Source organism: Primulina eburnea, chromosome 16 (genome assembly GCF_022965805.1).
Source record: "Primulina eburnea isolate SZY01 chromosome 16, ASM2296580v1, whole genome shotgun sequence".
NCBI lineage: Eukaryota > Viridiplantae > Streptophyta > Magnoliopsida > Lamiales > Gesneriaceae > Primulina > Primulina eburnea.
Window position 1 is genome coordinate 2,829,249 of NC_133116.1, and position 25,791 is coordinate 2,855,039.

Sequence of the window (25,791 nt, forward strand, 5' to 3'; positions counted from 1 at the left end):
TAACTTTAAATTTTGTATTCGTCAGCCAAAGGTAAAAAATATAACGGGAAAACATAGGTAAAATGACGATATATTTGTTCAAATCGTATCAGGGGAAGGGTGAGCAATAGCGGTACAAAATTGTTTAAATTAACAAGTATTCTCACACAGGGACGAATAAGAATTATATCTACTCTGTTATCACAGACCTCGAGTTCTCCAGATCAATGTCTCCCATCCCTGTATCTTCCTCCTCTTCACTGTCTTCATCCCCACTAATCTCCTCATTCTCGCGACCAAGCTTAGCCATATGCTCAGCGAGCAGTTTATCCTCCCGTTCGCTCACCTAAATAAACCAACCGGATTAAACACATGATGGTGGCCATGACGAATATTTAAGCAAGGTGAAAATTTTGAAAACGTAACAGAATATTCTAGTGGAAATTATTTTTAGCGCCAATCTAATGTGATATCGGAAAATTGAAATTCTAGTTTGATTGATGTATCATCCTCACCGCTCTTGGTGCTTCTTTGACAGTAAGTTTTCCCGAGTGTCGTGAAATCTCTTCCGTGCAAGCTTCAATTGCCATGTTAAGTACTGATATCCCTTGTTCCTGCAATGCAAAAATTAAACTAATTTCATTGGTGATTGTTTTTTGAATCATGTCAAATATTGAACCAAAAACACACATGTAAGGTTAAGACAGGAATTAATGATAACAAGCACCTAAATATATTCACCAATGACAAAACTAAATTCGATTTCATACCCTGGTGACGTACACCAGTTGTGCATTGCTTAATAGCTGATGCTTACCATAGGATTATGGGCATCGATATTGATCCAGAGATCATAGCTGCCCATGCAGAAAACAATATCAGCTATTAAGCATAACACATTTATCTAGTAATTTACCTTGTCAAGAGTCTGGGTGTTGAGGACATACGCTGGAGGAGCAACAAGTTTAATTTTAACCGGGCAATCCTTGTTTCCTGCAGCTTCAGCTTTTCGCATTGCTTCCTGAAAATCATTTGGGAGATATCAATAACTCAGTACTTAACACCAAAGATAGATCCGAGGAATGCTAGTAACCCAGATAATATAAAGAAAAAAAGAAGTCAGAAGATTAATCATGGGACTAAACCTTTATGTGCAGAACACCATCAAATTGAAAACACTTCATTTCAATATCTGCACGAATTTTTAAAGGCTGTGGTGTCATTCTTCTCCTAATATTTTTAACTAAAGAGTCTTTTATGTCCTCTGCTAAAGCAGGAACAACCTTAGTTATCTGCAGGATTTCCAGAAGGAAAATAATCACACGTCAGTCTCTAGAAGAATATGAGATTGAAATGAAAACATATACTACCTCTTGTCCATTAGGTCCGACTTCTTTTACTTCACGAGTAAGAGAGTCAAGCAGGGAATCAGGATCATTAACGACCAATTTAAACGCCTGTAATTTAGAACTCAGTAAAATGTTTGTTACGGAATTAAAAACTAATTTGATGCCAACAAACGACTATACTATTATATTGATTGAACTTCTGAGCATCTTACCTCAAATGCATGACCATATTTCCTGTATAAAGGCCAGCCCACATGAATATAGAGATCCTGCCACAAAAAAAAATCATCTAAGCAAATTGAATGTAAAATGAGCATTAGAAATGTCAGCACATGTCAGGTAGAACAACAAGCAGTAGCAAATAGTTTTGAAAGAAAAAATTCAACAGATAAAATCCAATTTAAAAATAACCTCAAGATCAATCTTCATAGTCTCCGCCACATGTCGCATGATTGAATGAACAAGCTTGCTCTTGTTAAATCTCTCCTCGCACGCCTGAATATCCTCTTCAGAAACTCGCCTCTTACTGAGATCAATGTAACCCTTCTCCTTATCAACACGAAGCACCATAACGGGTTCAATTCGGCCCACCTTAATGAGGCTGCTAATACTGCGAATTCGGCGTCGAGATAGCTCCGAGAACAGAATCATCCCTTCGATATTGTTGTACTCGAGGAGTGAAACGTACGCGCCGCTGTCAGCCATGCTCTTCACTTGTATCATCACCGCCATGTCGACCTCCGGGTACTTCGCCTCGTACATCCGGCATTCCAGGTTCACCCCGTTCGCCGCCATAGATCGGATTAGTCTTAATCGGGTCGGGTCAGAAGGAATTGGGATTCAGGGACTCTCGCGATTTAGGGTTTCCGTGGTCTGGGTTTTTCGCGGAGGGGAGAGAGAAGTAGATAGATTATGTATAAATCTACATAATAATATTAAATTTTATCTGTTAATATCTAACAAGGAAATTTATTCCATAAATATTTTGAAATACTACAGAAATTTTATTGAAAGTATTAATTTGATATCTAAAGCACGAAATTACATCACTTCATAGCATATTGATATACAATTTTATATATGCTCCATGTTTCCGCATCACAATTTTTTTTAAGTATGAAGTTCATGTTGTTGATATTATATGATTGATACTGAATGAGACGCAAAATGAAACTGGCTCAAGGTCGTCGTAATTTACATTACAACAAACTATGTAACAAAATTGAAACACAGTGGGTAAAATCAAAGGTAGAGTTTCATTGTATATCTTTAAGACGATTTTTATCTCACGCACGATGTTGATGGTATATGACAAACATCTCATGAGGTACAACGGTTTTCATTTTATTATAAGAGCACTCTGATTACAAAATCGGTAGAACTTGTAAACTGTTTTTGGAACTTTCTCGTATTAAGAACGAAAAAAAAATAAAGTGATAGAAACTTGATGAAAATACAAGTATTTTTGAGTTTTATGGTTATCTAACATTGTTCAAACGAGGTAATGATCTATTTACACTTTTTCAAATGTTGGAGACTTAAATATAATAATCTATTGATTCAGTATTGTGATATTATTAAATAAATAACAATGTTAGAATAATGAAATATGTAATATATTGGTCATATACTGTATGCCATGGTTTAGGTCGTTGCTTATATCACCGTCCCCAATCGCAAACCAACCAAACAATTTCAATCGGATTAATATATTTGGTGATAAATAAATGAAATTTAAATTTAAGATAATATTTTATAAATTATGAATTATAAATCCCAGCGTTTATTTTGGTAATAGCTTACAGTTTGGTATTTTAGAATTTCACTTATATCGTTTAAAAACAAAAAAAGATAAAATCTAAAGTCCAGACCTCTTTTCGATTGCACAAGCATGTTGTTATATTTAAAAAGATGGCAAAAACTTGTGTGAGACGATCCACGGGTCTCGTTTGTGAGACGGATCTCTTTATTGGGTCACCCTGAAAAAATATTATTTTTATACTAAGAGTATACAATTTTATGTGAAATGAGTACGGTTGACCCGTACACGGATTATACCCGTGAGACGGCTCACGTGAGACTCACTCTTAAAATATTATAGATCTTTCAAAAAAAAATTAGATATTTAGACCGTATAAGATCTTGTTACAAATAATATCTTTACCATAATTTATGATGATATATTTATCAAAGGACAATTGGTTCTGTTTATCTTATATGTTGTGTCACTATGGTGATTTAGTCATCTATATTATTCAAATTTTAATCATAGTCGTATCTATTTTCTATTTTATTGGACAATTTAGTAATTTTTAATCGAGAATGCTGATATTTACTATATATGGTCAGCATCATAAGTCAACATCACACAGTTGCCAAATAAGCATTAGATATGTCAACTTCATATTAAAACTTGAATTTGATACTATAAGAGAACTAAATCAACAAACGTGAAAAAAAAAAAAGAATTTCCACTTTATTCAAAATAATCATAGTTGATTTACATTACGCTGAATTCTGCTAAAATTATTCACACTCATTCACTGTATTCTTCTTCTCTTGGATTGATTTGGTTTGCTAGCAAACTCTATAAAGTCAAATATAAAATGTTTAAGATAAGCTCAACAAACAAACATAGATTTTTGTCGAATATGCGGTCTGAAAATCTTATATATATTAAATATAAAGTTAGAAAAAGGTGACGGGTTCTAATCGGAGCAGAGGACAACGTAAGGCACGAGTGAAGAGACATGAGTGACATTAACTATTATCTTTAAAACAAAGATGAATTAAAAGCCCACTTGCCCACTTGCCCATCAACTTGCAAATAATTCCCTAATAATCTTTTAACTGAGTTTCATTATAAAAATAATAATATTATTGCTACCGCTGGGAAGAGTACAACATGATAACAAGTTGGTTTATAGATTGATTGTACACCAACTTGCTTCTCGATTTCAAGTTGGACACCAAGCTGATACTGGTGCATGGTTCTAATTACTCGTATTTCAAACCAACCCACCAAACAATATTATTTATATATCCGTCTCAAATTCAAATGGACTCAAATTCAAAATTTATAATTTGAAAATTTCGTGTTTTCTAATATGAGTGACGTATATAAAATCACATCAACATTTTCGATCAAAGAAAATTAAAATGACCAAATCATAGATACAGTAACATAGATGATCAAAAGTAAACATACATAACAAATATTATCATTTTCCCTTGCATTTTTTTTTCTTTATCATTTCTGTGAGTTATATATCTCAACACAAAGTAGTTGCTTACAACTTTGTAAAAATATAGAAATAACCCATGATTTACAAGATATCTAATGGCAAAAATATGTGTGAAACGATCTCACGGGTCATATTTTGTGAGGCATGTATCTTATTTAGATCATCCATGAAATTTTTTTACTTTTTATTGTGAATATCGGTAAAGTTGACTTGTTTCACAGATAAAGATTCGTGAAACCGTCTTACAAAAGACCTATTTTATTTAATTAATAGGATATGAACCATTAAACATCGGACGTGATCATAAATCAATATGTTTGAAAAATTCAAAAGAGAAATGTCGGTCTATGCTTTGGCAACTTCAAGTTTCAAAACGCATTGCACTCGAGACGAATACGTAAACAATTTGGCGAACATAAGTTTTTTATCATTTAATTTATATGTAGAATACTATTTAGTATATAATTATTTTTTTAGTGTGTGTATATCTACATAAAAAAAAAAAAAGGTGCCAGAAATAATAACCACGAAACAAGAGTAAGTGCACCGAAACAGCAACTTCGGGATTGAAAAATTATTAGAATAAAATTAACTCATATGTGGAACAAATATAGATTTAATGCATAAAAAAATAACTACGCAAACACAGAAAACCTGCTCCAGATCTTAAAAACATTTTTCATTTTAAATTACATAAATATTTTAAACTTGTATCTACTTATGCATTCCATTTCTTTAAGGGAAAATATACAATTAATGCACACACTGATATAAATATGTATAAACACGAATATTTTATTTGAGTTGATGAATTTTAAATTTATAAATTTAAAATATAAATAAATATATTTATTTAGTTGGAAAAACATGTACATCATATAATGTTATTGGCTATAAAATTGTAATACGTTGCCTGGAAATTTAATCTAATCAGAATCATATAAAATTCATGATTTACAACATGCATGAGATTAATAAAATAAAATAATAAAAAAGATAAAATTACATAAATTTGAAAAGATTTACTGATTTTTGGCCAACTTTTCTGAGATTCGAGCCAAAGACTGCAGATTGCACCTTACAATTGTGTCAACAAACGCACAAGTTTCTTCTTTGGTGTTCCCTTGTGGGACATCCACAACGTAAGACTCCACCACTACCGTCACACCGCTACCTAGGCCTCCGCTCGGAGGTTGCGACGGCGCTGCATGGAGGGTGGTTACAGAGCGATAATTGTGCAAGCGGTGATCGCCTCCTACTACGCTGAAACTCAAAACATGCTTCTCGTCGTCCAAGACTTCCAGCCTCTCCGTGCTGGACACCGCTGGGAGACCGGACACGACCCGCACCTCCCGGAGGGTGCCCACTTCACCATGGCCGAGGATGACATCGCAACTCTTGAGGAAGTGCTTGTACGCCTGCGGTTTGTCGAAGCGGCGGACGACTGACCACACGGTGTCCAGGGGCGCGTGGATGGTTTGGACTACAGCGGAGCAGCATTGGTTGGAATTCACAGCGTGCGTGTGGTGATGCGAAGCGTTTTCCGGCAGCGGAATCTCGTTGGAAAAAGGTGAAACCCGTGTGGGCTTGGCCTGCTTGGCGGAGGCGTAGGCTGATCCGGAGGTGGTGTGATTTATGTGGTTGATTCTGTGAAGCTGAAGAGAAGAAGGCATTTCTGGATCTTTAGTTCTGCCGCTGCTGCTTTTCTCTAGCTCCGATGATTTTCTTGGTAGAGAAAAAAAAGTTGAAATGAATGGAAATTATGAATGGATATATACAGATATAAATACAGAGGTTTGTGTAAAATAAAATCCGATTAATTAAAACTTTGCAATAAAATTCTTTGTCAAGTTGTAGTATTTTGGATTTAATCTTAGATCTTACGAAAGGAGTGATCAGATCATAGAGCAAGTTGCCGAACAAGTTGGCAGTAAATTTTTTGACGCGGTTAATTCCAAACTGCCCCTGGAAGTAGCCTAAATTTACGTGATCTACTCGGCACTTCGTTTAACTTTATCCTTCTATAAGTAAATTAAATAATATTTTTTTCGATTAAATTCTTGAATTATAATGTTTGGTGTTCATAACTGTTGAATATGCTGGCTACTGCCAAGTAACAAGAAATATAATTTACATATGTAATTGAAAAAACATTTGAAAATGGTCAGTTTTTGGAATTTTAAAGAAAGAAAATTGCACCTTTTGTTTTGTATTATCATTATTTTGTAGTTTTAGTTCTCTATATTTGCAAATATAGCCATGATTTCAACATAATGTTGCTGTCGCAACATTGTAGAGCTGATGTTGACGCATGCATATGCAATATCACATTAGTATTTTTGATAAAAAAAAAGATTAAAATTATCAAAAATCGAAAAATACATGACAAAGATTGAAATTCGACAACAATAATTGAGAACAAAATTCGTGAAAGATAAATATAAAAGACCGAAAACACAATTTTTTCTTTTTAATATCAGATAAATCATATGTAATTAGTTACTCTAAACCTTTTTTCTTCAATAACATCATAAAGTATAATATTTTAAACTTGTAATATATATCGGCATAATGTTGTTGTACCAACTACATAAACATTTATCTTATAGTGCTGAATAAAAAACTCTGGACACACATACACACACACATATTTTTTTAAAAAATTCACCTGATAATAACCATGCTTTTTAGTATTCGAAATAATAAATATTAAATCAAATGTAAAATAGTCCACCTGAGATCGTTCAAGGTATGTTTGGTGTGTGTGATAAGTAAATGATAGATTATTAAACTCATGTTTGTCTCATTTTTTATGGGTCCAATTAATCAAGAAGTTCATGATAAAAAAAAACATACTTGCTTGAAAAGATATCACATTGTTTTAGAAGGATTGACAATCCAATTGTATATCCTTACATTGAGTTTTGACATCAATCCAATTAATTACCATATCCTACACACCAAACATAGCCTCAATGTTTGAGTTATAGTATCGTCGTCCGATCCTTGCCAGACGAGCAATCGATTTTTATTTTCGTATTTTTGATACAATAGAAAATACTCGATTCTATTAAACCAAGGCTATTTTCGGTCTTCTTCGATAATAATATACATGCATATAAGCATACTTGTAAACAGAAGTTGGCGTGCTCGATCTGCTAGTTCCTGCTCGTTTTAGTAGTTTGACATATAATAATAATAATAGTAAACAACAAATTGATGCTTGTTTCCGCCCCCAACACATTTTTATTTAATCCTCAATATGTAATCTATGGGCTACTACTGCTCCTGGTTTTGCATCTGCTTTGAATTTTTTATCCCAATTTGGCAATGTTTAAGGTTTGGCCTAGTAGAGTCATTGCATTTGGAGAACAAAACTTATCTTGTGTCTCCATTTTTTTTATCTTCTTCCAACCATTAAAAGTGGTAACCCACTCTTTATTATAATTTTAAATCCATCAAGTTGAGAATTTCCTTGATATTCATCAATACTTTGCATCAATGGATTAGGAATCCTTTTTTGTATTGAAAGGAGAATTAGGGTTAACTGTATATAGACAATATATACGTATATGTCGGAATGGTCAGAATTCTTTTTAGTAAAGAATTGACGAGTTGAATTTTGTGTGTTTTCAAATTGATAGTTGAATAACCAAAAATTCGCATGCATACCCCACCTTATGTTGAACTTCTGAAATTTTATGGGTAAATTCGAGCCTACGTAAACTAAGGTTTTTACATCAAGTGTAGATTAATGACCCATGTTTAGTCGGTCATTACTTGGTGTATGATCGAGTGTTTGTCGTTTTATCAACGAAAGATCAAAAGTACCTGGTACCGCGCATTGTTGATCGAAATGGTGTCCTTTAATGGTGTGAGCAAGAGAGATGAAGTTGAAATACAGGATGCACAAGATTGACATGCAATTATTGGTTGGGAAGGTCACTATATATGTGACATGCATGTGCACGAATAAAAGTAAATGAAACAGTGAAGACATAATAAAAAAACAATTTAAAAAAGTATATCGACAGTTGAAACATGGTTTGGAATATTCAGTTATCTTGATCTTTCAAATTCAGAAAAGAACCGAACATCTTTATGTTTTACCAGACATTTACCTCTTTATGTTTTTGTTCTTCTATTGTCAGCACACACACAATGAAAAAAATTGCAAACAATTGTAAAATACACTACTAGCACTTAAATTTGATAACATCGTATGATATGATAGAAGTTCGAATTAGCGGAAGTAATAATTATGTCTGAATAAGAAAATTAAAATGTATATCTAGAAAATAGAACGGAAGGATGTGGATTATAGTCCTACAATATGTCAACATTCGACTTTATCCATCAATTTGGAGAGTTTTTTGGTTTTGGTCATTTTTTTTGGCATGAAACCACTAATTAAATCGTCAAATATTTTAATTTAATATTGATGATATCCTATATAGTTTATGTAGCAAGAATAAAAATATATCTCAGTAAAAATAAAGATAAACAATAATGTTTTTCCTCTAATGTCTTAGATTGATATGTGTTGTTATATGACTGTTTTTTTGTCACACGAATCATGAAAGAGAACATTGTTATCAAATAAACAATTTTCAAAAAATTTAATAGCTTCATTTGGAACTGTGACAAAAAATGAAAAAAGATTTCCATGGTACTAGCTAAACACAAAAATTCTCGTGAGACGGTCTCACATATCAATTTCATGAGACGGATATCTTATTTGGATCATCCATGAAAAATTATTATTTTTTATGTTAAGGTCATCTTCAACCCATATATCTATTTTGGTGTAGTTTCTGCACCAAAATAGTGCAGTTTCTGCACCAAATATAACATTCATCTCCAACCCATTTACTTCAAATCTTACACTAAAAAAATATATTCCTAGAATATTCTTTTTGTTCACTATTTATTTATAAATTTAACAATATAATTATAATTATAATTAATGTTAATATTAGTATTATAATTATAATTTTACTTTTATTAATAGTTAAATTTATTTATTTGATTTTTATATATATGAACTCTAATATTTATAATACGAATTAATACAAATGCTTCATTTTTATGTTTTTATTCGTATTGTTATCTTAGTAATTTTCAATTATGTGTTATCTTCAAATTTGAATTCCAAATATGTATTATCTTTGTATTTGTATTTCAATTGAGTATTGTAATTTTAATTTTAAAATTTTGCTGTTGGTTTTTCTGATATTTTATCAATTATAAATTTACGAGAGCTAAAAATGTCAAAAATAAAATAAAAAACTAGAAATATTTCTATAATCAACAGTTATATTTTTAAATCAAATTAGTTTTTACATATTAATAATTAACATAAATAAATATTTAAAAAAACAACAATTATATTTTTTAAAATTTTTAGGATTAAATATATAATTAATAAAATAAATATTATACTATTATTTTATAATATTTACAATTTTTAATATAAATATTTATAAAAAATACATATTAAAAAAATGACCCCTGCGCCAATTTGGCACAGGCATGTAAACAAACTAAACCGTTCGCGAGCTATTCGGAGCTCGGCTCGATAAAAAGCTTGTTTGAGTTCGTTTGTTAATCATATCAAACCAAGTTCAAGCTCGATTTTGAGCTCGACAACTTAATCAAACCAAGCTCAAGCCTAAGCGTATTCGGCTCGGGAGCTCGCAAATATGTTTGTTAATAGGCTCGCGAGCTCGAACTCGGCTCGTTTAGCTGGCTCGTCAGCTCGAGCTTGACTCATTTGTTGAGCTAACAAATAAAAATATTAGTACTAATAAAAGTTAAACTTTTATGTCTAATATAAAATTAGACTTTTATGTCAAGCTCAAATTCGAGCTCAATTGTATGTTTTACGAGCTCGAAAATGAGCCGAGCTCAAGTCAGGCTTGTTAAATATGATAAACGAGCTATTAATAATCCAAGCTCAATCCCGACTTGATTAACATGATAAACGAGCTTTTAACGAGTCGAACTCGAGCTTTTCACAAGCTTAGTAATTTCAAGACAAGTCAAATTCTAGCATGATGATAAAAGCTCGAATAAAGCTCGAGCTCGAGCTCGATCTCTATCAATCTTAAACGAGCCAAACTCAAGCCAGATGATAAAAAGCTCGAATCAAGCTCGAGCTCGAGCTTGAATTAATCTTAAACGAGCCAAGCTCAAGCCTGATACTGTTCGACTTGGTTTGGATCATTTACATCCCTAGGCGCAGGGAGAGGGGCTGCGCTATTTCACCGAAATAGCGCAGCCCCATTGGAGCATTGAATGCTGCTTACACCATTTTGGCGCAGTGTTGGAGTTGCTCTAAGAGTATTACTTTTTATTGTGAATATCGTTAAGGTTGACCCGTCTTACAGATAAAATCCATGAGATCGTCTCACAAGAGACCTAATCCTAACCTAAAACTAAAGTAAGTTGACAAACTACAAAACTAGTTGACAATTTATAACTAGGACTAAAATTGCAAGTTGACAAACTACAAAGCTAGATGACCATTTATAACTAGGACTAAAATTGCAATTTTCTTTACTTTGGGCGAAAGCTAAACAAATGTTTCCATGGCTTCGAACACCGGCCTTAGTTTTTTCCAATCACTTGAAAAATAAAATTATTTTTTATAAATATATCTAAACTCAAAATTTCTTTTTTAAAAAATAAAAATAGAAAAGGAATTGCTGAAAAAGGTACAATAATATGCTTCTTTAACTTAAGTTATTATTTATTCAAGTGATCCATTAAACTTGACTAATTTTGTGATTAGATTTGACATGCACGAGGGTATGTGAGGAACCATTTAAGTCGAGTTTTTTTTTAGAACACGACTCGATTTTCTCATTTTATTGGGTGTAAATTTGGGTAAACTATTGTCTCTTAATTCACTTAAAAAAAAGGATTAAATCATTAAGCATGTTTTTTTAAAAAACCAACTACCCTGACTCTCATAAAATCAATATATATTTTCCTCGAAAATGAATTGTGTCCAGCTTCTGCTATTTGGAGAAACGACTGAAATAAATAAAATTCTTGCGTTTTTTTTTAAAATAAAATATTTGACGCTCGATTTATTTTATACACCCCGAACTCAAATCCTCATATATTTTGTAGACTTTGGTATGCTAATTTTTTTTACCATTTCTTTTTTCTTTTTCTTTTTTCGTTTTTTTCTCCAAATTTGTGTATTTACCATATTGTTTTTTGTATTTTTTTATTCTACCATTAATATTTTTCTTTATTTTTGTTAAAAAACTGAGGACTAATATATATTAAAAAAATAGATTAATTGTATCAACATATCCTATGGAAAAAAAATATCTTTCATGAAATAATTAGTAGCATGTTAGACCATGTATTTTAAAAATTCAAACGTAAAACTCCTTATTCTGATAAATATGTCAGAATTTTTATAATATATGATGGACTATATATGTAGTGGATGGAAAGATTTGTCATACTTCGCTTGATTCAGAGAAACTACATGATATATAAAGAATATACAAATCATAAGGATAAAGACTCTTAGGTTTAAACTGATCATTTTTTGATTCAAAATTATCGTCTAATCTCAATTGAAAAAACAACCCAGAAAACAATTGATCATAATATGATCAACTTTGTAAGCCGGCTTGAGTCGTGGGTATTTATTTAGACTTAAAATCGTACGTGAGATTTTCACCACACACAACTCTTCATAACTCACGAGTCACAAATAAAGATCTTTCTACGTTATATAATTTTTTTTTGGATAGTTTTGTGCTTTTTAAACTTTTCCCGGGTTCCGTGCAATTAGCCCGTTAAAAAAGAGTTGGAACAAGAAGAAAGATGTTTTCCTCTATCTCACAAAAAAAAAGTGAAAAGGAAAATGCAAAGTTTCCAACTTTCAAAAAAAAAAAAGAGAAGCAAAGTTTGTTTAAAAAACAAAAAAACAAAACAAAATCAGAGAACTTTGAGACGAAGAAAGTGGATTAGCACGCGTAAACCGGAATTTTTCTCAGCAGAAAAATAAAATATTAAAACGGTTTCCTTTATTATTGTACAATTTGCCAGCTTGCTGAGGTTGTAACTTTTGAGAAATAATATATAAAAAAGGTTTATTTTATGTTATTATATGTACAATTTGTCAACTTGTTAAGGTTGTAAGTTCTGACTTTATTCCTAAACAGTCAATCTAGTTTAATTATTTAATAATACCACTCGTCTTTCCTTATCTTCAATTTAGGACCAAAAACCAAAATTTGGGATAATAAGATTGGACAACTATGTATCCAAATGTGTCCCTTCCACACCTGATATCCGTGTAAATATCTGCGCGAAATTATTTTTATTATTATTTTGCTACTTTTTATTTATAATATGATTAATAATATTTTGTGGTACCTGGACTTTTTACAACAGTGTAGATATATAAAATAAATAAAATTAAATATTTCTTTAAATAGTAATATAGAACTTTCCTGGGAAGGCGATTGTAAACATATTCCTAGTGATCGAGTTGGGAAGTTGAATTCAAACGTTGTGAAGATTCTTAAAGAGAGTTGCTTGCTTTTGCAACTATTCGATCTAACACTTGTTTTAGTTCCAGTCATTGTGGGCGTCAAAATCGAACACGTTACATTTGATCCAACGTTCTCTTATTCAATCTAATTTAAAAATAATTTTACGCATACTATGTATGCATATAGCTTGTTTGGGTTTTATTTCTCCTAAGTTCAATATTTCATTTCGTAAATAAAAATAAATATTAGTTAATATATATATATATATATATATATATATTTATTTATTTATTTTTTTGCATTAGATATTTTTTTAATGTAAAAGCTTAGAAGTACATTAATGATTTGTTGATCATCAAAGAATCTCGTGTTTAACTTTGATATGTATCCACTTGGCTGAAACCACATTATTTAGTGGATGGCGATGCGCGACATATTATCCAATGTCGAGTATTGAATTTGAACCGTTCTTTGTTGAATGTTAGCCTTTTTCTTTGCCCTTCGAAGCATTGTTAATTACTTATCTCTTCGAATTTTGGTTCCTTCCAATAGACAATGAGTAGGATTATCAGTTGTTATTTCATAAAATTATCTTAATGATATATACACAGTGACATCTTCAACTTCAAGAAAAGGAAAATGTCGGTTTCGGTAGAAAAGTATCACAAAAAGATGCTGCGAACGTAGCAGGCAGGTGTATCTTCAGAATCTAAAACCTTTGTATGTTTTCTCCATTCCTACATGTTTATATCACCAAATCTGAGTCCAAATCCAAAAGCAGATCAGTCAACATGAAGTTATGATCCTCCTGTCTACCTGGTCCCAAGAAATCAAATCCATAATATGTTTCATGCTCCATGTTAGGCGAACCACAAAGCAATTTGGACTCAAAATAATGCTGCAACTGGCGTGACGAATCTTCACTGATATTTGCGGAGGCAAGCCCACTATGGGATCCAATATCAGTCCAAGGCCTTGAAGCATGGTTAGGGACAGAGCCCATATGGCCAAGAGGCTTGTCAGCTTCAAAAATTTTGTCCCTTTCTCCCTCTCTCACTGATTCTGGATTTGGTTCTTCTTTCTCTAATTTCTCTATCATCGCTGCCACTTTCGTGCTTGCCTCACACCCCTCAGAGATGCCACAACTTGCATAGACCGAAGCTGAACTCATGTGAGACGAAGAAACCTCTTGGCCATCATTTTTATGAGCATGGGAGTTAAACCGAGCACAAGGGCCGTACATGGCCAGTGCAGCTTCATCATAAGCCAGAGCAGCTTCTTCCGCTGTACTAAATGTTCCCAACCACAGCCTGCTTCCACGACGTGGCTCCCTAATCTCTGCTACCCATCTTCCCCATGTCCTTTGCCTGACGCCTCTGTAATTGCAACGGTTGTTTTGTGGACCACCTTTACCTCTCATACACCCTTTCTTTGATCCCTTGGCAGGAGCTTTACGCACCGGCTTATCGCTTGTTTGAAGAGAGTCGAGCTTATCATTGTATTCCTTCCATTTCGCAAGAGTCGCAGCTACACTTTTGGATGTGTCACTCCTGCTTCTTGATTTCTTTTTCCTCGTGAAATCCTTAGGTGGAGACACTGGGCTGTAAACTTGATTTGATGGGCTCATATCTGTTTCTACGTATCAAGAAGAAAAATGTTCAGCTATAACATGTATAAATCTTCTCTGTAATATATAATTGCACTACACAAAAATTCTCGGGGTCCCCTTGTCTTCTAAGAAAGAAATCAAACAGACTATTAGTCATATCATTGGAGAATGCATGATAAGAATTGAAGTCAGATTGAAAGAGACTTTTTAGTGCAATTGCTGAGCAAATTCATCTGGAATAAAGTTATATATTACATTTAATGAGTCACAAGTCTCACAAAATAAAAAAAAAATCGTGAAGTATATCAGTGTGTCAGTGTCTGTAAAACTCAACCTAAAATCAAGAAAAAAGGAAAACAAAGCATGCCTTCTATAATTTACATCTCCCACGCCGGAACTAAAAGGACTCCGGGGCTACCCAATCGGCTGATTCATGAATTTTGAATGCCATAATCAATCAACGTACCTTCTTCCGTTGGACTGAAACCCGAACAATTTCTTGAGCTATCGCACTGTTCTATCGAGGATGGAGTGAATAAATCTTGACTACATAAAAGGTTTTGGGATATTTATATATGAAAGAAGGAGGCGGAAATTTCCATAGGCGATTATGACGAGGGAATCTTCCTCAGCCACACGTTTTGTGTTGATGGAGAAGTTTGATTGAAGTTGATTACGTTGTACTGTTTTCGCTTCCTTGGGGGCAAAGAAACTTCTCTCTTTATCTTCTCTGTTTTTCTTTTAATATCGCACATAAAATATCGCACATAAAATAATTTTATATATATGCATGAAATCTAATAACTTAAACTAATATAAATTTATTCATTCGGTATCTCACGAAACAGAAAACCATAGGGGACAAACATGACGTAGGTTTATCGAATAGAGCTCCAAAGAAGTTTATATGGACCAACCAAAATATTGTTGGCGATGTTATAGCTTTTGTTTTAAAATAATAAATTAAATAGGTCAAGTTACTTATCTAAATTGGTCTTGTTATTATTATTTTATTTGAGGAAGTTTTGATCTCATGAATCTTTAATTGTGAAATGGGTCAACTTTACTAATATTCTCAATTTAAACCATCTTTCTTCCAAGCTTTCATCTTGTCGGACTTGTACCATTTTAAAATTTCAGGTGAAAATTGACCTCGAAAATCGAACTGCAGGTATATGATATTTTCGTGCCACTTGCACCATGTCACTTTTTCTGTAGTCTCATACTTCTGCCACCGCCTGGGCCGCCGTCGTCGGCCACTAGCATAGGGCGCTCCGTTAAGGACACCCATCACTCCGAACACTCTCATTCTCAGTATCCCTCAACTTTAGTATAGAATAACCAAGACCAACTTGCCACTTCTCCAAAGTTCGTTGGCTGCTGCACTTCACTCTTATTACTCGGGTGTGCCGGAAAGTTTGAATCTTTCCGTCGAGTATGTGAATAACTTTTGGGGTTCTGGATTTAGGGTTCTGAGTTCAGGGGTGGATTTGAATTTTGGTTGGTCGATTGGGTTTTATTTTGAGGAGATTTTGTTCCGTTAAGGAAGATTTAATTAATTAACCTCCATTTGACTCCTGATTTGAAATATAACCTCCTCATTTTAATACATATATTTTTTACTATTTTACCCTTTTAAAACAACTTTTCTTCAACCAATATATCTTCAAATTCATCTAAATCATAAATTGTCAACAAATATCACTTTTCGTAGAAACAAAATTTCCAACTTTCTCTAACACTGCAGCCTTCCCAACCATTCAACAATAACACAACGTTGTAGACTAATATGTACATTTTCTCCTTTACAGTCTGCAGACGTGAGGTCTGTTTCTTTCTTTTTTCAATGAATAACTAATTATTAATTTATTTAATTACTTTGAAAAATATACACAATAAAAAAGATGTCTTGTCTTGAGTTATGCATTCATTATTTTCTTAGCGTGGACCATGCATTTAAAATAAAAGGACAATGTCAATACTTACTGCATCATAATATTTAGAATTTATCAGTAAACAATAATATATATCAAAACTTACCATCTCCAAGTTTGAGACTAGGTTTCGAGTTTGAGACTCAGTTGTAATAAATCTCTTCTCCAACTCAAAAAAAATATTGCAAAAATCCTAAAAATAACCAGCCACTTCCAAAAGTAAAAAGGCAAAAACTTGTGTGAGACGGTCTCACGGGTATTATTTGTGAGACGGATCTCTTATTTGGGTCACCCATGAAAAAGTATCACTTTTTATGCTAAGAGTATTACTTTTTAGTGTGAATATGGGTAGGGTTGACCCGTCTCACAGATTATGATCCGTGAAACGGTCTCACATGAGACTCACTCAAGTAAAAATATTATCTTTGTTATGCCTTTACGAACTTTAGCATCATTACCAAAATTGAGTCTACCCCTACCCCTGTATGCATATGTTAAGAAAAGTATTCATTTAAAGGGAATTATATTGATTTCAATGATTTACTTTAATTTGTCTCTTGTATCCAAATTCCTAAATCCATGCATTATCATTTATGGATGTTTAATCTCCTTTTTTAAAACTTATGTACTCTTCATGTGATTAATGAATAAAAGAAATGGAGGGAAAAATAGATTGCCAAAAACAATTCATAGTAGAGACATGAAAGCTAGGCGTCGATGCTGCCGAAACAAGAAGTAGAAGAAAAGATGAACATGATTTAGAGTAGCACTTATAGAGAAGGATTTTGATAACAAACAATTTTTTGAATACAGAGGAGAATGATTAAATATTGTAGGAAGATATGAAAGCACGATTGAAGGAGGAAAAAATTAAGATTTTGGGTTAGGTTAGTTGGGCTTTAGAAGGTCAGGGCAATTTTGGAAAAATTAGGATTAGATTTCTAATTGAGGGTTAATTATCAAAGATTAAGGTAAAGAAGGTTAAAAATCAAAAGAAAATGGGAAAGAAGGTTATATATCTAATAGTCCCGTTGTGTTAATGAAAAGTTATTTTTATGTGTATTTTGGCTGGGTTTTTTTTTCCCTTTTGCTTTTCTTCTTGCATTTGAAGCACGCAACTGTTATGGAGGGCTGAAATTTTAGACTCTAAAATCTTTTAATATTTTAAATTTATCTACTCGAGTTAATATCAAATTATACAAAATTTACATATACATTTTTTTTTAAAAAAATTGAGCCACCCGAGCTAAAGTCCGGATAAAGAAGCACATACCTCCGCCCCTGGAAACGGGGAGAACCATTCATGTAGCTTATCCCGCAATGTTTGGTTAGAAAATTGTATGATTTTTTTTTATCACGATTTCGCAATATGAGAAGTTATAGCACCCAATATTCTGAAAAACCGTGACGAATAAGATTATTTCCCTGGTACAGATAATCCCTGGATAGTTGTCGATCAAAAAGAAGATAAGCCTGCGGTATCTAATGTGGTCTGCGATCTTATTTTAACTATAGTCGCGCAGAGTTCAACCTATCCCGAGGGCATTTGCGTCAAGGTAGATCCAATGATATTGGATATTTTAAGCACTTGAGTCCATCGGTAATTTGGTGTTACATTAATTGCAATCATGTACATATGATTATATTTAAGTGTATTTATGCATATGCATTTGTAAAATAGTTGTATCTGACTCGTTTCATGCTCTAATGTTTTTAAAATTATGCGTCATGTGTATTACAACAGTTTGACTATTAAGTATTTCAGATAAAAGTGATCTTTCCATTCAAGCAAAGCTGATTGAATTTTTTGGAATATGTATAGTATTTGTCTATTTGATAATAACATAGAATACCTGTGTTTCAATCCTGCCACATTTTAAAAAATTTATGGATAAAAGCAGGATCATTTGATGTCCACATGCTTCCAAAACAGATACTACGATCTTTTTTCAGTAAAGCTTACCATTTTTATCTTTCATCATTACTTGTCTAAACATATCATTGGCAAAATTCTTTACTTTGCTGTTTATGGAAATACTTAGTCTCCAAACTAAATGTTAAAGGATAATTTTCAGTTATTTCCTTTGTTCAAAACAACATACAGTATCTTGCCACATCTGATGAATTTAAAAGGTGTAGAGATTTCTACCTTGTGTGCATTAGGGTTTTTTCTGGTTTTCGTTATCGTAAAATACAAGGGTACTCTGTTTAATTAAGCAGGAAAGCTGTAGAGATGCAGCAACCAGGTACAATTTTTCCAGTCATGCAGCCATTTCCCCCTACCAATATCACCACCGAACAGATACAGAAGGTATTTCTTATTTTCCCCTGAATCTTTTGAGGGCTATTGCAAATATCTAAAATAGTCATGTTTTTTAATTGGTGACCTTCCTTTTTGGTTTTGGTGGGAAAACTCACACTTCTGTTAATCATATTTATTATATGATGGTATGTCACACCCCGGGACGGGGGTTGGTTGACACCGGCGTTGCTCTCAAATATTACATTCGAAAACAACAAGCCTCAGAAGTACAGAATTTCAGAAACCAGTCTTTTATTCATAGTACGAAATAAATCAATTGTCTGTTACAACTCGAATACTGATGTTTTACAGCGGAAATGTAAAATCAAATATTACAGTATCTTAACAGATGCAGCGAAATAAAAATAAACATAAACTGAGAATAACAGTCTTCTTCACCAGCCTCAGAATTGGATCTGCTCTTCTTCTTCTAACATTTCTTCAGTACTCTTATCTGAGATGGGTTTGGTGGGTGAGTGATATGATTGTCACTCAGTAAGCAGGGGCGGGAATAACTCCCAGTTTTCAAAGTCGTTTTCAACAGAAACAGTAATACAATAATATACAGAAAACTCGTATTTTCATAACAGAAATCAGAATTCAGAATTTGCAGGCTTCAGAACAGAAATCAGAATTAGTAAGCACTGAACACGTTAGTGAATTTCATGGTTAAACTGATATCAGTCCCCTATATGTTCTCTCCTCTAAGGGGTGAGGCCATAATCAGAATCAGAATTCAGAAAGTTCAGAATATATATTACTACCATTAGTTCACTAGGGAGTTTCAGTGCTTGAAAATCAGAAATCAACATACAGAAACTGAACTTTAAAACAGAATTATCAAACAGATTTCAAGATATTTATATGTAAGTCCACTTACCGTAATTTGTTTAGAGGTTTCGGTTGAAGTCTGGAAATATGCTTTCTCTCGCTACTGGTTTCTACTACTCGAAATTCAGCACCCTCTTAACTCGAAAATTCAAGAGATAACTCAGGATTTGTGTAACACCAATTTCAGAGACTTGAGGTGTTATTTATAGACCACAATCTGACTGTTAGGCTCCCTATTAATGGCCATAATCTGCCATTAACAATCTTTATTCCGTGTTAAATGCTTCAGTTACAAGTCATGGCTGAATTGGTAACTGTCTGCTGGAATTTCGTTCTGCTGCTGCTGGATTCTAATCTGGTGGAAAAGTATCAGCTTCTGAAATATTAGCTTCTGCTGGAATTTTTAGCTTCTGTTGAAATTTGCTAGCTGCTGCTACTGTTGGAATTTCAAGTTCTCACATGGTAGGTGGTTTAAATTCCCAATAATTTGTTCTTTGATAGTGCAAAAAGCATTTTCTAATCTTTCTTGGTATTGCAGGGTAAGTTAATATTGTGTATGACCAGTAATTGTCCAATGTACTATTGTTATCTCAAAAGAAATGTTAATTTGTATAATGATGGTTGATCTTTTTCCCAAAGTTTTGTAATATGTTGACTTCTTAAACTTAATTTTCTAATGAAAGAATCGATAAATAGTCAAAAATTTGATTCCTTTGTGTCAAATTTAAAAGATCAAGGCTCTGAACATCTGTGAGTTGAATCGATCAAGTAATACATTGAAAACAATCTTCTAGCTTTGAATGTGAATTTCACCTTTTTAATACTTGTTGAAATTGTCGTAAGAGTTACTTGGTGTTTGATTTTGTTTTTAGAGCTTGTTCCATAATATATTAAAATACTCATGTGAAATATGTTTCATCATACTTGAATTTTATATTGTGAAAATTTTACATGATTTGCATTTTGGCATGCATGCAACATCGCCACCAACTGTCGATGCAGTACCTTGATGAAAACAAGAAGTTAATATTGGCGATATTGGACAATCAAAATCTCGGCAAACTTGCCGAGTGTGCCCAGTAAGTGGGTTATCTTTTCTGTACATCTTAGCATACGTGATGACGAGTGCATTTATGCATTTACTTATTTGCAATTTTCACTATCAAGCATTTTATTTGCTTCTTGTTTTCTGCTGCATAGTAAGAATCTTAGTGATCTCAGTTTCAACTGTCTTATCTTGGATACGAAACTTCCCTTCTTTCTCTGTATCTGTTTGTGCTTCGAGGAGTTATATGCCCTACAAATTGCTATTGCTTGTTGGCTTTTTGACGACCGAGTGCTTATATTTTTAACATCAGTGCAACTTTTGATTCAGTATTATCTTGATGATCAGGTATCAGGCTCAACTTCAAAAGAATTTAATGTATTTGGCCGCAATTGCTGATGCACAACCTCAGACATCAGCAATGCCTCCTCAGGTGTCATTTAGAGTCAGCTTGATGCAAATTTACTTATGGCGTTACAGACCTCTTTCTAATTTATACTTTGGCCCGTGCAGATGACTCCACATCCTGCTATGCAACAGGGGGCGTTTTACATGCCACATCCTCAAGCTGCAGCCATGGCTCAGCAAGCAGGTATTTTCCCCACACGAACACCATTCCATTTACCACAACCATTGCAAGATCTGCGGCAGCAATTGCCACAACCACCTCCCCACCCGCATGCCACACAAGCATATTTTGGAGCCACCGATGGCATGAACCTAGCACAAACCGAAACCAATCTTGGAGGTAGCTGTAGCATTCCATCTTCAAAATCTGGTCCCACCGATGCACATGAAGTAAATAAGCAAGATAAACCTGTCACGGGTGCCGCAGCCAGATCTGAAGTCAAAGGAAGCTCAAATGTAGCACATGGTAGTTCCGATGGACTGGAAGCCAAGTAAAGGGATCAATAAATTTGTAAGCTGTCGTATCTAGTTGTTGATAGTAAGATTATGTTCTAGAACTATTGTTTTCTGGTTTCTATACTGATCATCTTACGTCTAATAGGAGTTAGGGTTGCTGTGCCATAGTTCTTGGACTTGCTGTAAGTAGAAGAAGAAGTTCTTGTCGCGGCTCCAGTGTCATTTGTTCTATATCTACTCAGGATGGTGCTTTTTAGTCCAGCACGAAGGTTTTGTGTTCATCAATAATGCTCTCCTGCACTCTTTTATTATATGCTGTTCTTATTGGGGCATTTAATGCCCGAAAGGCATCCAACATATTTGTTTTCCACACTGCTGGACCTCGACCCCCATCAGAGGTGAGGTCCTTGTATCATGGCACCTTCCGAATTACGAAGACTAGAGTACTTAGCATGTCTTGTATGGTTTACGTTGTGTGGTCCGGCTGTAATGCTAAGTTGTTCGAGGGAATTACGGCTTCTATTGATGTGTTATCTATGTATCCACGTGATTCTCATTTTCATGTATCAGTCAGGATTATAGTTTCAGCTGGGTATGCTTAGCCGATATATGTTTCTATTTATTGATTAAAAAAAAAGGTAAGAAACATCAATGCGTATACAACTATTTATCACGTAGACAAACAACAATCTAACACGCGCACAACTAGTTTCTTTTGTATCCACATGCTACATAACAAAATGCATTTCAAAATTTTTTGTATCAAATGTTGTCTCTTTGTATAATCGAAGGGCCAGGAGGAATCATGGTTTCATCTTTACGTTGTGAACTACTTTCTTCTTCTATTAAAGATAGATGCCTCCCTGGACTATGGTAGACCGCCTTCGAATTGGCATGTGATGGAGGAGAAGGGCTGTTCCAAAACGGGGAATTCTGTCCAGACCTAAACTCAAATTCCCCATCCTCTCGAGGCAAGGGGGAGATAGGCAGCCCATTGACCCGTTTCCTGTAAAACTTGTCCTCTACAACATCATAAGAGTTTCCGGTTCTCACTTCTTGAGCTAGAGAGCACCAACAACAAAAAAGCCAGAGAGCACAATCTGCGGCTTCTGGGTTACCACAACAAGAATTGTATGGACGAAGATTGAATCTTTTTCTCATCTGAATCCTCCAAAATCCACCATAGAGTAACCCAAATAGACAAAGGAAAATCCCAGTGACTCCTAAGGCGGCTCTTACTGTCTCGTTATCTATGTTAATGGCTGCAAGATTGAAAATCCAAAAGGGAGCCAAGCAGAATAGAAGAAAAGTTGCAATGTGAACATACATGTTGCCAAACCCGAGTCTCTCCATGTTCCATCCAAACACGCAGAAACTGCAGAACAATGATAAGTAAGCTAGAGAAATGTCATCCCAAAAATCAAGAACTCCGCCGCTCCATTGGGGTCGATTCTCAACAGTTCTTTCATCTTTTGGTGCAAATGAGAATCGTTTTTCGAAAGATCTTCTCAACTGATTCTGTCTAGTATTATCATCAGTTGTAGCCGTAATTTGTGATTCTTCATCAATATCAGACTCATATTCTTTCCCGAGGGGGCTAAGAGAGGTGTAAATCCCGGCTAATGCAGGCGCACCAATTGCAACAGATAAGCATAATCCGACCCCTATAGGTGGCCGTTCCGACCTCTTGTATCCCAAGTTAAGACCACACAGCGCATATTGAGCAAAACAATTGATATTGAGAAGAAAAACAACGATCATCATGTGCATCCATTCGTTTGGTTTATAGGTGCCATTCTTGCAGTATACTTTTCGGAGCTTCAAAACATCTACTGACCTCCATCTTATTAGTAATGCAAAGTGATAAATTCGTTTAGGGTGTTGGTATAAACACATAAGGGTGAATAAGGCGTTCAGAATTTGATTATTGACTTCGAACCAAGCATCCCTCTGTGATTTTTTTGGGAGTGAATGGTTTAACATTCCCGTCATGACCATGAATAGAATTGCGCCAGAAACAGCAACACATACTATCCAGATAAAAAGGGCCATATGCAAGGGGTTCATTATCCATTCTTTGCTGATTCTCGAAAGGCAGTTCCAATCAAATTTTCGAGAAAATATCCTGTTAAAACGATCACGAATATGCCGACTGCTAGATGAAGGTACAGCGCGTGATACTTCGTTTTTTTCGTCAGCAAACCGTTGAAATTTTGCAGATGTTGAAGCCAAATTACCAAATTTAAGGAACTTCATCCTTTTGGAAAAACCATCATAGAATCCATTTTTTGTATTTTCGTCACTTACAAGACCTCTTTGTGAAGTAGAGACGTGCAGAGGTATGTGGCCCTCAGAGTTTAGCGACTCCGTTTTCCTCATTCCACCGCTGTTCTCAGCATTATCACCTGTTACCATCTTACTTTCTCAAGTAAAATGTTTGCAAATTCAAGGAAAATTAATAAAGTCCGCAAATCCTTCTTAATCTCTGGTCCTTTGAAAGTGGCAATCAAATACCACCCCCACCCCCCGCTACAAAACTGGGAAAGCTATATCGAGCTACCAATAAGATCTTAAAAAAAAAAAAACTAAAAGCATGTCAGCGAAATTAACTCGAAAACATGCCAAAGAACCCAGAAAAAAAGTAGTCCACAAACCAGCAAACGTTAGTATATGTAGCATACAAGATCAAATACCATTCCACATAGTTAATCAACAAAAGACCAAAAAAATCATCCTAACACATCGTCTTTCAAATTCAAAAGAAAATAAGAAAAGATTTCAGTTTCCAAATTGGAAAAAGCTATGACCTTGGATACACCATAAAAAAACAGAACAAGCAGCAAATCCAAACTAGCAAATTACACGCCATACCCATAAACAAAAACTCAAACAGATTCCAACCCATGATATATATCAAGCTAGAGTAAATAAATAAAACATACAAAAACAATAAGTAACAGAAACAAATATACCAATTTTCAAAAGATACCAAAGTAAAAACTCACAGAAGATGGCAAGGACTTGGGTTGGGAACTTCTTCCAGAAAAGATTGCAACTTGGTTTTCCGGGATGATTTTCTTTGAATCTTCTCTTTTCGTAATACTTCAATTATTTATCGGTAGCGTTTGTTTAATTTTTACTTTTATTTTTTGAAGGTTTGAACGATGGGTCATTGGTACGAACTAAATTTAAAAGGTAATTAATTACAAGAAGTCAAAAGCGTTGGTGGCGTTCGTGTCATTACTTGTCAAACCGAATGTAAGTGAAATTAGCTGTTTCCTCGACAAAGCTTTATTGTTGCCATGAACTTTGACCATCTATATGTGATATAAATATTCTAATACAATTTAAAAATATTAAATTATTTTATTTTCTATAAAATTTGAAATTGGGCAAGGGAGAGGTGAAAAAAGGTTCCAGTCTATAGAGACCTTGATTTTGATCTTTAGAAATTAGAGGAAAAAGTCACTGACGATTTTGTCAGACATTCTTACGTGTAGATTTTTTCTTATCATTTCGCATTTTAAATTCGCTGGACACATTTAGACGGACAATATTTTAATTCGTTTTAAATAAAATATCTGAGATAATAAAGAGAATATGTCACGTTTCTAACCTTAATGTGAAACAAGTATATGACTAAATTTGTAAACGTGAAGTTCAGTTCCACTTATGAAAAATCAGATTGGATCGAGCAAACACCTAAGAAACAACATTTTTTAAGCGTTTATTTGATATCTGTTAAAAACAACATAGTTACTCAACTACAAGTTCAATAATTTATAGAATCAACTGTGTTTGCGATTAAAATTGAACTCTTAAACACTAAACTTTCTTCAATTTAAGTAAGATCGTCATCCACTCATCCTCTAGTTCTTTAGCCTTCACCGTCTCCTCCACTCTCAGTAGAAGCGATGTCTTCCAAGCATCCTATGGGAGCAAACAAGCACTTTACAAGGACAACAAAACTAATATCTTCCAAGCATCCTGTGGTAAATCAAGTTCTCAATGAGTTGCATCGAAACAAAATGCATCCCAAGATTCTGAAGCAATGGACATATATTCAATCCCAGTTCCCAAGTTATGAAACAAATTCTCTTCATTATCT

The 25,791-nt window shown here is 33.9% G+C and overlaps 5 protein-coding genes and 1 long non-coding RNA gene across 15 annotated transcripts; 1 reads left to right on the forward strand and 5 right to left on the reverse strand.

Moving 5' to 3' along the window:
* On the reverse strand, nucleotides 1-2,253 carry LOC140817128 (eukaryotic translation initiation factor 2 subunit alpha homolog). The gene is made up of 7 exons (XM_073176732.1): nucleotides 1,740-2,253; nucleotides 1,541-1,597; nucleotides 1,350-1,436; nucleotides 1,125-1,271; nucleotides 896-1,000; nucleotides 495-593; nucleotides 1-325 (listed from the first exon to the last, which is right to left on the reverse strand). The coding sequence occupies exons 1-7, from the start codon at nucleotides 2,121-2,123 to the stop codon at nucleotides 170-172; spliced, it is 1,035 nt and encodes a 344-aa protein (XP_073032833.1). The 5' UTR covers nucleotides 2,124-2,253; the 3' UTR covers nucleotides 1-169.
* Nucleotides 2,254-5,483: 3,230 nt separating this feature from the next.
* LOC140816441 (abscisic acid receptor PYL4-like) lies at nucleotides 5,484-6,428 on the reverse strand. Its single transcript, XM_073175709.1, has one exon. It carries the CDS (start codon nucleotides 6,244-6,246, stop codon nucleotides 5,596-5,598), a length of 651 nt encoding a protein of 216 aa, XP_073031810.1. The 5' UTR covers nucleotides 6,247-6,428; the 3' UTR covers nucleotides 5,484-5,595.
* Nucleotides 6,429-13,665: 7,237 nt separating this feature from the next.
* Nucleotides 13,666-15,385, reverse strand: LOC140817497 (uncharacterized). 2 transcript variants are annotated; one of them, XM_073177217.1, is made up of 2 exons: nucleotides 15,174-15,385; nucleotides 13,666-14,727 (listed from the first exon to the last, which is right to left on the reverse strand). In XM_073177217.1, the coding sequence occupies exon 2, from the start codon at nucleotides 14,723-14,725 to the stop codon at nucleotides 13,844-13,846; it is 882 nt and encodes a 293-aa protein (XP_073033318.1). In that variant the 5' UTR covers nucleotides 14,726-14,727; nucleotides 15,174-15,385; the 3' UTR covers nucleotides 13,666-13,843. The 2 variants fall into 2 exon arrangements, with proteins under 2 accessions (XP_073033318.1, XP_073033317.1); XM_073177216.1 differs by having other exon boundaries at nucleotides 13,667-14,733.
* A 417-nt stretch (nucleotides 15,386-15,802) lies between these two features.
* LOC140817464 (GRF1-interacting factor 2-like) lies at nucleotides 15,803-22,249 on the forward strand. Of its 5 annotated transcripts, XM_073177166.1 has the most exons (7): nucleotides 15,804-16,146; nucleotides 18,076-18,197; nucleotides 18,862-18,952; nucleotides 20,777-20,853; nucleotides 21,168-21,252; nucleotides 21,333-21,738; nucleotides 21,829-22,249. In XM_073177166.1, exons 3-6 carry the CDS (start codon nucleotides 18,875-18,877, stop codon nucleotides 21,720-21,722), a joined length of 630 nt encoding a protein of 209 aa, XP_073033267.1. In that variant the 5' UTR covers nucleotides 15,804-16,146; nucleotides 18,076-18,197; nucleotides 18,862-18,874; the 3' UTR covers nucleotides 21,723-21,738; nucleotides 21,829-22,249. The 5 variants fall into 5 exon arrangements, with proteins under 5 accessions (XP_073033264.1, XP_073033267.1, XP_073033265.1 ...); XM_073177164.1 differs by having other exon boundaries at nucleotides 18,076-18,952; XM_073177165.1 differs by lacking the exon at nucleotides 18,076-18,197 and having other exon boundaries at nucleotides 18,859-18,952.
* On the reverse strand, nucleotides 17,672-18,066 carry LOC140817466 (uncharacterized). Its single transcript, XR_012114774.1, has 2 exons — nucleotides 17,931-18,066; nucleotides 17,672-17,772 (listed from the first exon to the last, which is right to left on the reverse strand). It is a non-coding gene; the product is annotated as an uncharacterized lncRNA (long non-coding RNA).
* A 109-nt stretch (nucleotides 22,250-22,358) lies between the features above and the next one.
* On the reverse strand, nucleotides 22,359-24,879 carry LOC140817463 (uncharacterized). Of its 5 annotated transcripts, none has more exons than XM_073177159.1 (2): nucleotides 24,689-24,879; nucleotides 22,359-24,106 (listed from the first exon to the last, which is right to left on the reverse strand). In XM_073177159.1, the coding sequence occupies exon 2, from the start codon at nucleotides 24,096-24,098 to the stop codon at nucleotides 22,446-22,448; it is 1,653 nt and encodes a 550-aa protein (XP_073033260.1). In that variant the 5' UTR covers nucleotides 24,099-24,106; nucleotides 24,689-24,879; the 3' UTR covers nucleotides 22,359-22,445. The 5 variants fall into 5 exon arrangements, with proteins under 5 accessions (XP_073033260.1, XP_073033261.1, XP_073033262.1 ...); XM_073177160.1 differs by having other exon boundaries at nucleotides 24,685-24,879; XM_073177161.1 differs by having other exon boundaries at nucleotides 22,359-24,102; nucleotides 24,656-24,879.
* Between the last annotated feature and the right edge of the window lie 912 nt (nucleotides 24,880-25,791).